The 12,329-nt window shown below is 44.6% G+C and overlaps 1 protein-coding gene across 1 annotated transcript; it reads left to right on the top strand.

Moving 5' to 3' along the window:
• The first annotated feature begins 498 nt into the window (after window positions 1-498).
• On the top strand, window positions 499-2,778 carry LOC124651531 (cytokinin hydroxylase-like). The gene is given in 5 exon segments (XM_047190610.1): window positions 499-1,014; window positions 1,132-1,373; window positions 1,837-2,162; window positions 2,165-2,241; window positions 2,353-2,778. Coding segments are annotated over 5 exon segments (1,587 nt in total).
• The last annotated feature ends 9,551 nt before the right edge of the window (window positions 2,779-12,329 follow it).

Below are 12,329 nucleotides of genomic sequence, written 5' to 3'. Positions count from 1 at the left end.
GTAGAGAAGGTAGCCTCCAACATCATCTAGATAAAGACGTAGAGATAGAGATAGAGATACGTCATAAAATTAATGCATTATCTCTTATTGTATCTCTAGCAATTAATGATAGATTATTAATATTTAATGAAAAATTAATTTACTAAAGGAAGGCTTTCTCTTATTTTCTAAGAGATGATCTCTTAGCTAAGGGAATTCTCTTTCTCATACAGATACAGCTTCTATTTACCAAAAGATTAACACATGTTTGAGGCAATAAAAGGTAGAAAACGGGCACCCAACCTGGGGCTATCCAAGGAAGTATATCACAAGATTAGTGACATGCCAAATCCGCGCGGCCCTCCCATGGAGATCGTGTATATATAGCCAAGAGGGGGCATAGGTAAAGCCTGCATTGCAGGCGCGCGGCAGCTTGCAAGAATCATCAAAACTAGTAACGCCTGGAGTCGCCGCTATCTCTCCCCCCAAGTTCTTCCAGGCTTTTGCGTGTTCTCTCTAATGGCTTTCGCGGCGGCCATGGTCACGGCGATCGCCTCGGCTGCCGTGGCGTTGCTCCTGAGGGCTGTATGGGTGACCCTATCCTGCTACTTCCTGACGCCAATGAGGATCCGTAGGGCCATGGCGGCGCAGGGTGTCCACGGACCCTCGCCGCGTCTGCTCGTCGGCAACCTCCGCGAGGTATCGGCTCTTGTGGCCAAGGCGACCGCCGGCGACATGCCGTCCCTGAGCCACGACATCGTCGGCCGCCTGATGCCCCATTACGTACACTGGTCCGGGATTTACGGGAAGCTGTTCGTGTACTGGTACGGCAGCGAGCCGCGGCTGTGCCTGACGGACACGGACATGATCAAGGAGTTCCTGTCGTCCAAGTACGCGCACGCCACCGGCAAGTCGTGGCTGCAGCGGCAGGGCACGAGGCACTTCATCGGCCGCGGCCTGCTCATGGCCAACGGCGCCAGATGGTCGCACCAGCGCCATGTCGTCGCGCCGGCCTTCATGCCCGACAAGCTCAAGGTACGCCACCCATAGCGTCGATCGAACACATGGTGGTGGCATTGCCACTACCCCCGGCCGGTTCCTGAATCCTGGCCTTGCCGTATCTGGGACATATCTCACGTGTTTTTTTCGCAGGGCCGCGTGGGGCACATGGTGGAGTGCACGAAGCAGACGATCCTGTCGCTGCGGGACGCGGCGGCGCGGGGCCGCGGCGAGGTGGAGATCGGCGCGCACATGACCCGGCTCACCGGCGACATCATCTCCCGCACGGAGTTCGACACCAGCTATGAGACAGGGAAGCGCATCTTCCACCTCCTCGAGGATCTGCAGCGCCTCACCGCGCGATCCAGCCGCTACCTCTGGATCCCCGGCAGCCAGTGAGTCATGACACGATCACCCTCCATTCCACTACCGGCCGGCCAGCTCAATTCCACTGCCGCCGGCCGGCCTTCTCTTGCCCCGATCGAACAGACGCACTCACTCGCCTAGTTACCTGGCCTTTGTCTCTACCGTCGTTCACTTGCGGCCGCATCTTGCATAATGCGTACATATATGCCCGCCCGCACGCCTTGTTCCCCGCAAGATAACTAGGCGGATTAAGCTAATCTAAGCTGCTCTTGGTGCTAATTGGTCTTAGTTAATTATGTGGTGCGCAGCCCATACATGTCCGGTTTAGTTTTTGGACACCGGCACTGACTTCAATTTGTCCGGCGCTTTGTAATATTGATTCCATCATCCACTGGCGCATCCGTACGCGCACAGACGAGTAAACAAACTGTTTGCAGTACATGGGCCTGATCATCATACTGACCAGGGTGTTCTATCGATCGTCGCTTGCAGGTATTTTCCGAGCAAATACAGGAGGGAGATCAGCCGGCTGAACGGCGAGCTGGAGGGCGTGGTACTGGAGTCCATCGGCCGGAGCCGCGAGATCGCCGACGAGGGCCGGACGACGTCCATGTACGGCCGGGGGCTCCTTGCCATACTGCTCGCCGAGATGGAGGAGAAGAAGAAGGACGGCAAGGGTGCACGCGACGGCGGCAAGTTCAGCTACGACACTCAGCTGGTGGTCGACGAGTGCAAGACCTTCTTCTTCGCCGGCCACGATACGTCGGCGCTGCTTCTCACGTGGACGCTCATGCTACTCGCCACACACCCGGAGTGGCAGGAAAAGCGCGCGCCGAGGTCGCACAGGTCTGCGGCGACGACCCGCCGTCCGCCGACCACCTCTCCAAGCTCACCGTGGTATGTCCCTGTCGTACAGTGGCCAGTGCACATTTGCATATACTGAAGTCTTGCGGCATTGACCAATTGTTATGGCCGAAAATCTTACAGCTTTTGTTCAAACGTTTGCAGCTGCAGATGATCATCCAGGAGACGCTGCGGCTGTACCCGCCGGCGACGCTGCTGCCGCGGATGGCGTTCGAGGACATCACGCTCGGCGACGGCCGCCTCCACCTGCCGCGCGGCCTCTCCGTGTGGATACCGGTGCTGGCAATTCACCACGATGAGTCCATCTGGGGCGCCGACGCGCACGAGTTCCGGCCGGAACGGTTCGCTGCCGGCAGCGGGCGGCGGTCCTCGTTCCTGCCATTCGCCGCAGGGCCGCGCAACTGCGTCGGGCAGGCGTACGCTCTTTACGAGGCCAAGGTCGTCCTCGCTATGCTGCTGGCAAACTTCAGGTTCACCATCTCCGACGACTACCGCCACGCGCCGGTTAATGTGCTCACGCTCCGTCCCAAGTACGGCGTGCCTGTCCACCTCCGGCCGCTGCGGCCGTAGGGCCTCGATTTTTCTTGCGTTCGTTTCGCGCTCGCCTTGATCGGCTATAGAGAAAGAAGGTTTTGTGCTCTCCGATTGGTTGGCCCTAGCTGTCTGAGTGACAGGCAAGGCCGGCCTGTCAGCTTTCCGGCTGGTATATGCTGCTTCTGTGTCCTATGCCCCGTGTAGAGACATACATATAGAGTGGAGTTACATAGATGATATGCAAATGACATCATAACTTTTTGTTAGGGTAAATCTTATCAAAGGATTTTACATAGAAATGGCAAATTGTACTCAACAATCTTTCGCATATGTTCCTTTTCTTTTCCAGAGAAACAATGGTGTGCTCACTTTTCACATAATCTTATATGTGATGCTTTATGGATGTCTTAAGTAATGACAGAAGGTAGGCACTACCATGCAATAGTTTGTTTTTAACATAGGTACTGCCAGTCTGCAATACAATATGCAGAGATATCCGATAAGAGGCAAGGTGGAGTAAGACAAAGTGCTCGAAGACTTGTAGCAGATATGTGAAATGATATAAGCAGGAACAGAACAAACTTCGGTACGGCATAACCGCTGAGTAGCATGTGCCTCGAGCATTCTAGGGCTACACGGTCTCTATTCTCTTTGTCTGCCGGATGAACTGTCAGCATACAGGCATTGCTGATTATCATTTCTGTGCAGACCGAAGATTTCTCTCCATTCCTTAATTAAGGAGAAGTGTCTTGACAAGATAAAGTATAAAGTATTTGTAAAAATGAACTACTCTCCCGATATTACAAGACTCAAATGTTTGACGCTCGCAGTAACCCAAGCTTTGCCTCGTCCTTGATTGACTTCAGAAAAATTGTCATTGGGGCGGATTTGATGTGGAAGACCAGCGTGTTTCTTTCGTTCCAAATAGTCCAACTAGTGAGCATAGTGAGCGTCGCCATGCATGGCCTTGCGGTCGGAGGTATTTTTTCTCGACATGTTTGCCCACCTAGTGGAAAGGTCCGCCAACCAATTGTTTGTGTCAATTGACTCGATGCAAGTTCACCCTTTGATCATACCACAAAGCCTCTTAGTGAAGTGATGGGAGAAGAGATGTGCCACCGTTTATTGAGTTCGCTTTGCAAAGAGGGCAAAGACCACAATTTGTTCAACCCCTTCTCTCAAGCCTATCCGCCGTCCAAAGCCTATTTTGAATAGCCAATCATGCAAGATGTTTAATACTGGACTGCGCCTAAGCCTTCTACACCGTCTTGTTCATGAGAGTGCTAAGTGGCTCCGAAAAATTGGGCCTTATAGGCCGAAGTTATTATGTTCTCCCTATTAGCCGTGAGGTTCCAAGTAATAGAATCCTCCACATCTTCTCTAAGATTTACCCATGAAGCTCCCTCCAAAGAGAGACAAATACCCCTAAGATGGGGGATTGTCAAGTTGATATCCATTTTGATCTTTGAGATCTAATCTTTCCCGCGGGTGGCTTGATCAACATGCCCTTTTTTCTTTATTGACGTTTCATGAACATGACAATGTATTTAGGCTTCCTACCATTAATTGATGAGCCACGGGGACTCCCAAAAAGGCGCAATCTTCCCATTGCCAACTAAGATGGTGGTAGAAGCATTGAAAAGGTCCATATCAATCTCAACACAAGGACTACACAATTCCACCTATAGCCTATTAGGATCTTTCCGTTCGTACCAAGACATATCAACCGGAGAGCACGCACAAATTTCTCAATGTGGAGAGGGCAAAGGCCGCTGATACGTCTCCGACGTATCGATAATTTCTTATGTTCCATGCCACATTATTGATGATATCTACATGTTTTATGCACACTTTATGTCATATTCGTGCATTTTCTGGAACTAACCTATTAACAAGATGCCGAAGAGCCAGTTGCTGTTTTCTGCTGTTTTTGGTTTCAGAAATCCTAGTAACGAAATATTCTCGGAATTGGACGAAATTAAAACCCAGGGTCCTATTTTGCCACGAAGCTTCCGGAAGACCGAAGAGGAGTCGAAGTGGGGCCACGAGGGGCCGCCACCATAGGGCGGCGCGGCCCGGGTCTTGGCCGCGCCGACCTGTGGTGTGGGGCCCTCGTGTGGCCCCCACGTTGCCCTTCCGCCTATTTAAAGCCTCCGTCGCGAAACCCCGAGGCGAAAAACCACGATACGGAAAACCTTGCCGAGACGCCGCCGCCGCCAATCCCATCTCGGGGGATTCTGGAGATCTCCTCCGGCACCCTGCCGGAGAGGGGATTCATCTCCCGGAGGACTCTACACCGCCATGGTCGCCTCCCGGAGTGATGAGTGAGTAGTTCACCCCTGGACTATGGGTCCATAGCGAGTAGCTAGATGGTTGTCTTCTCCTCATTGTGCTTCATTGTTAGATCTTGTGAGCTGCCTAACATGATCAAGATCATCTATCTCGTAATACTATATGTTGTGTTTGTCGGGATCCGATGGATAGAGAATACCATGTTATGTTAATTATCAAGTTATTACATATGTGTTGTTTATGATCTTGCATGCTCTCCGTTATTAGTAGAGGCTCTGGCCAAGTTTTTGCTCTTAACTCCAAGAGGGAGTATTTATGCTCGATAGTGGGTTCATGCTCGCATTGACACTCAGGACGAGTGACAGAAAGTTCTAAGGTTGTGTTGTGTTGTTGCCACTAGGGATAAAACATTGATGCTATGTCTAAGGATGTAGTTGTCGATTACATTACGCACCATACTTAATGCAATTGTCACGTTGCTTTGTAACTTAATACTGGAAGGGGTTCGGATGATAACACTGAAGGTGGACTTTTTAGGCATAGATGCGAGTTGGATGGCGGTCTATGTACTTTGTCGTAATGCCCAATTAAATCTCACTATACTTATCATGACATGTATGTGCATTGTTATGTCCTCTCTATTTGTCAATTGCCCGACTGTAATTTGTTCACCCAACATGCTTTTATCTTATGGGAGAGACACCTCTAGTGAACTGCGGACCCCGGTCCATTCTTTAATACTTGAAATACAAATCTGCTTGCAATACTTGTTTTTACTATTTTCTCTGCAAACAATCATCTTCCACACAATACGGTTAATCCTTTGTTACGGCAAGCCGGTGAGATTGACAACCTCATCTGTTTCGTTGGGGCAAAGTACTTTGGTTGTGTTGTGCGGGTTCCACGTTGGCGCCAGGATCTCCGGTGTTGCGCCGCACTACATCCCGCCGCCATCAACCTTCAACGTGCTTCTTGGCTCCTCCTGGTTCGATAAACCTTGGTTTCTTTACGAGGAAAACTTGCTGCTCGTGCGCATCATACCTTCCTCTTGGGGTTCCCAACGAACGTGTGAGTTACACGCCATCAAGCTCTTTTCCGGCGCCTTTGCCGGGGAGATCAAGACACGCTGCAAGGGGAGTCTCCACTTCCCAACCTCTTTACTTTGTTTTTGTCTTGCTTTATTTTATTTACTACTTTGTTTGCTGCACTTATATTAAAACATAAAAAAATTAGTTGCTAGCTTTACTTTATTTACTGTCTTGTTTGCTATATTACAAACACAAAAAAATTAGTTTACTTGCATTTACTTTATCTAGTTTGCTTTATTTACTAATGCTAAAATGGCCACCCCTGAAAATACTAAGTTGTGTGACTTCACTAGCACAAATAATAATGATTTCTTATGCACACCTATTGCTCCACCTGCTACTACGAGCAGAATTCTTTGAAATTAAACCTGCTTTACTTGAATCTTGTCATGAGAGAGCAATTTTTCGGGTGTTAGTTCCGATGATGCTCGCTGCCCATCTCAATAATTTTGTTGAATTGTGTGAAATGCAAAAGTATAAAGATGTAGATGGTGACATTATAAAATTAAAATTGTTTCCTTTCTCATTAAGAGGAAGAGCTAAAGATTGGTTTCTATCTCTCGCCTAAGAATAGTATTGATTCCTGGACTAAATGCAAGGATGCTTTTATTGGTAGATATTATCCCCCTGCTAAAATTATATCTTTGAGGAGTAGCATAATGAATTTTAAACAATTGGATAATGAACATGTTGCTCAAGCTTGGGAAAGAATGAAATCTTTGGTTAAAAATTGCCCAACCCATGGATCGACTACTTGGATGATCATCCAAACCTTCTATGCAGGACTAAATTTTTCTTCGCGGAATTTATTGGATTCAGCTGCTGGAGGTACCTTTATGTCCATCACTCTTGGTGAAGCTACAAAGCTCCTTGATAATATGATGGTTAATTACTCCGAATGGCACACGGAAAGAGCTCCACAAGGTAAGAAGGTAAATTCTGTTGAAGAATCCTCTTCCTTGAATGATAAGGTTGATGCTATTATGTCTATGCTTGTGAATGATAGGACTAATGTTGATCCTAATAATGTTCCGTTAGCTTCATTGGTTGCCCAAGAAGAACATGTTGATGTAAACTTCATTAAAAATAATAATTTCAACAACAATGCTTATCGGAACAATTCTAGTAATAACTATAGGCCATATCCTTATAATAATGGTAACGGTTATGCTAATTCTTATGGGAATTCTTACAACAATAATAGGAATACACCCCCTGGACTTGAAGCTATGCTTAAAGAATTTATTAGTACACAAACTGCCTTTAACAAATCTGTTGAGGAAAAGCTCAATAAAATTGATATTCTCGCTTCTAAGGTTGATAGTCTTGCCTCGATGTTGATCTTTTGAAATCGAAAGTTATGCCTAATAGGGATATTGAAAATAAAATTGTTACTACAGCAAATGCCATCCAAGTTAGAATTAATGAGAATATAAGATTAATGGCTGAACTGCGTGCTAGGTGGGATAGAGAAGAAAATGAAAAACTAGCTAAAGAGAAAAATGTAGCTAAAGTTTGGACTATTACCACCACTAGCAATGTTAATGATTCACATGTTGCTGCACCTCCTACTATTAATGATAAAATAATTGGTGTTGGCAATGTTTCTACTCCTAGTGCAAAGCGCGCAAAATTACTCGAAGCGCTAAAACTGCTCGAAACCGCTTGTGATAAACCGCTGAAATTTTTTCCAACCTTGGGGATGATAATCCCATTGCTTTAGATTGTAATGATTTAGATTTTGATGATTGCCACATCTCTGAAGTTATAAAGTTCCTACAAAAACTTGCTAAGAGTCCCAATGCTAGCGCTGTAAACTTGGCTTTCACAAAACATATTACAAATGCTCTCATAAAAGCTAGAGAAGAGAAACTAAAACTTGAAACATCTATTCCTAGAAAGCTAGAGGATGGTTGGGAGCCCATCATTAAAATGAGGGTCAAAGATTTTGATTGTAATGCTTTATGTGATCTTGGTGCAAGTATTTCTGTTATGCCTAAGAAAGTCTATGATATGCTTGACTTGCCACCATTGAAAAACTGTTATCTGGATGTTAATCTCGCTGATAATGCTAAAAAAAACCTTTGGGGAAAGTTGATAATGTTCATATTATGGTTAACAATAACCTTGTCCCCGTTGATTTTGTTGTCTTGGATATTGAATGCAATGCATTTTGCCCCATTATATTGGGAAGACCTTTTTCTTCGAACCGTTGGTGCTACTATTGATATGAAGGAAGGTAATATTAAATATCAATTTCCTCTCAAGAAAGGTATGGAACACTTCCCTAGAAAGAGAATGAAGTTACCTTATGATTCTATTATTAGAACAAATTATGATGTTGATGCTTCATCTCTTGATGTTACTTGATACACACTTTCGCGCCTAGCTGAAAGGCGTTAAAGAAAAGCGCTTATGGGAGACAACCCATGTTTTTACTACAGTATTTTTGTTTTATATTTGAGTCTTGGAAGTTGTTTACTACTGTAGCAACCTCTCCTTATCTTATTTTTACGTTTTGTTGTGCCAAGTAAAGTCTTTGATAGTAAAGTAAATACTAGATTTTGATTACTGCACAGAAACAGATTTCTTTGCTGTCACGAATCTGGGTCTAATTCTCTGTAGGTAACTCAGAAAATTAAGCCAATTTACGTGAGTGATCCTCAGATATGTACGCAATTTTCATTCAATTTGGGCATTTTCATTTGAGCAAGTCTGGTGCCCTAATAAAATCCATCTTTACGGACTGTTCTGTTTTGACAGATTCTGCCTTTTATTTCGCATTGCCTCTTTTGCTATGTTGGATGAATTTCTTTGATCCATTAATGTCCAGTAGCTTTATGCAATGTCCAGAAGTGTTAAGAATGATTGTGTCACCTCTGAACATGTGAATTTTTATTGTGCACTAACCCTCTAATGAGTTGTTTCGAGTTTGGTGTGGAGGAAGTTTTCAAGGATCAAGAGAGGAGTATGATACAATATGATCAAGGAGAGTGAAAGCTCTAAGCTTGGGGATGCCCCGGTGGTTCACCCCTGCATATTCTAAGAAGACTCAAGCGTCTAAGCTTGGGGATGCCCAAGGCATCCCCTTCTTCATCGACAACATTATCAGGTTCCTCCCCTGAAACTATATTTTTATTCCGTCACATCTTATGCACTTTGCTTGGAGCGTCGGTTTGTTTTTGTTTTTGTTTTGTTTGAATAAAATGGATCCTAGCATTCACTTTGTGGGAGAGAGACACGCTCCGCTGTAGCATATGGACAAGTATGTCCTTAGGCTTTACTCATAGTATTCATGGCGAAGTTTCTTCTTCGTTAAATTGTTATATGGTTGGAATTGGAAAATACTACATGTAGTAACTCTAAAATGTCTTGGACAATTTGATACTTGGTAATTGTTGTGCTCATGTTTAAGCTCTTGCATCATATACTTTGCACCCATTAATGAAGAAACACTTAGAGCTTGCTAATTTGGTTTGCATATTTGGTTTCTCTAGAGTCTAGATAATATCTAGTATTGAGTTTTGAACAACAAGGAAGACGGTGTAGAGTCTTATAATGTTTACAATATTTCTTTTATGTGAGTTTTGCTGTACCGTTCATCCTTGTGTTTGTTTCAAATAACCTTGCTAGCCTAAACCTTGTATCGAGAGGGAATACTTCTCATGCATCCAAAATCCTTGAGCCAACTACTATGCCATTTGTGTCCACCATACCTACCTACTACATGGTATTTATCCGCCATTCCAAAGTAAATTGCTTGAGTGCTACCTTTAAAATTCCATCATTCACCTTTGCAATATATAGCTCATGGGACAAATAGCTTAAAAACTATTGTGGTATTGAATATGTACTTATGCACTTTATCTCTTATTAAGTTGCTTGTTGTGCGATAACCATGCTTCAGGGACGCCATCAACTATTCTTTGTTGAATATCATGTGAGTTGCTATGCATGTCCGTCTTGTCCGAAGTAAGAGAGATCTACCACCTTAATGGTTGGAGCATACATATTGTTAGAGAAGAACATTGGGCCGCTAACTAAAGCCATGATTCATGGTGGAAGTTTCAGTTTTGGACATATATCCTCAATCTCATATGAGAATAATAATTGTTGTCACATGCTTATGCATTAAAGAGGAGTCCATTATCTGTTGTCCATGTTGTCCCGGTATGGATGTCTAAGTTGAGAATAATCAAAAGCGAGAAATCCAAAATGCGAGCTTTCTCCTTAGACCTTTGTACATGCGGCATGGAGGTACCCCATTGTGACACTTGGTTAAAACATGTGTATTGCGATGATCCGGTAGTCCAAGCTAATTAGGACAAGGTGCGGGCACTATTAGTATACTATGCATGAGACTTGCAACTTGTAAGATATAATTTACATAACTCATATGCTTTATTACTACCGTTGACAAAATTGTTTCATGTTTTCAAAATAAAAGCTCTAGCACAAATATAGCAATCGATGCTTTCCTCTTTGAAGGACCATTCTTTTTACTTTTATGCTGAGTCAGTTCACCTATCTCTCTCCACCTCAAGAAGCAAACACTTGTGTGAAATGTGCATTGATTCCTACATATTTGCATATTGCACTTGTTATATTACTCTATGTTGACAATTATCCATGAGATATACATGTTACAAGTTGAAAGCAACCGCTGAAACTTAATCTTCCTTTGTGTTGCTTCAATACCTTTACTTTGATTTATTGCTTTATGAGTTAACTCTTATGCAAGACTTATTGATGCTTGTCTTGAAGTACTATTCATGAAAAGTCTTTGCTTTATGATTCACTTGTTTACTCATGTCATTACCATTGTTTTGATCGCTGCATTCACTACATATGTTTACAAATAGTATGATCAAGGTTATGATGGCATGTCACTTCGAGAAATTATCTTTGTTATCGTTTTACCTGCTCGGGACGAGCGAGAACTAAGCTTGGGGATGCTGATACGTCTCCGACGTATCGATAATTTCTTATGTTCCATGCCACATTATTGATGATATCTACATGTTTTATGCACACTTTATGTCATATTCGTGCATTTTCCGGAACTAACCTATTAACAAGATGCCGAAGAGCCGATTCTTTGTTTTCTCGCTGTTTTTGGTTTCGGAAATCCTAGTAACGAAATATTCTCGGAATTGGATGAAATTAAAACCCGGGGTCCTATTTTGCCACGAAGCTTCGGAAGACCGAAGAGGAGTCGAAGTGGGGCCACGAGGGCCGCCACCATAGGGCGGCGCGGCCCGGTTCTTGGCCGCGCCGACCTGTGGTGTGGGGCCCTCGTGTGGCCCCCACGTTGCCCTTCCGCCTACTTAAAGCCTCCGTCGCGAAACCCCGAGGCGAAAAACCACGATACGGAAAACCTTGCGAGACGCCGCCGCCGCCAATCCCATCTCGGGGATTCCGGAGATCTCCTCCGGCACCCTGCCGGAGAGGGGATTCATCTCCCGGAGGACTCTACACCGCCATGGTCGCCTCGGAGTGATGAGTGAGTAGTTCACCCCTGGACTATGGGTCCATAGCAGTAGCTAGATGGTTGTCTTCTCCTCATTGTTCTTCATTGTTAGATCTTGTGAGCTGCCTAACATGATCAAGATCATCTATCTGTAATACTATATGTTGTGTTTGTCGGGATCCGATGGATAGAGAATACCATGTTATGTTAATTATCAAGTTATTACATATGTGTTGTTTATGATCTTGCATGCTCTCCGTTATTAGTAGAGGCTCGGCCAAGTTTTTGCTCTTAACTCCAAGAGGGAGTATTTACGCTCGATAGTGGGTTCATGCACGCATTGACACCAGGACAGTGATGAGAAAGTTCTAAGGTTGTGTTGTGCTTGTTGCCACTAGGGATAAAACATTTATGCTATGTCTAAGGATGTAGTTGTCGATTACATTACGTACCATACTTAATGCAATTGTACTGTTGCTTTGCAACTTAATGCTGGAAGGGGTTCGGATGATAACTCTGAAGGTGGACTTTTTAGGCATAGATGCGAGTTGGATGGCGGTCTATGTACTTTATCGTAATGCCCAATTAAATCTCACTATACTTATCATGACATGTATGTGCATTGTTATGCCCTCTCTATTTGTCAATTGCCCGACTGTAATTTGTTCACCCAACATGCTTTTATCTTATGGGAGAGACACCTCTAGTGAACTGTGGACCCCGGTCCATTCTTTAAT

Source organism: Lolium rigidum, chromosome 5 (assembly GCF_022539505.1).
Source record: "Lolium rigidum isolate FL_2022 chromosome 5, APGP_CSIRO_Lrig_0.1, whole genome shotgun sequence".
Lineage (NCBI taxonomy): Eukaryota > Viridiplantae > Streptophyta > Magnoliopsida > Poales > Poaceae > Lolium > Lolium rigidum.
The sequence above is the reverse complement of the archived record's forward strand: the minus strand, read 5'-3'. Positions and strand labels throughout refer to the sequence as shown.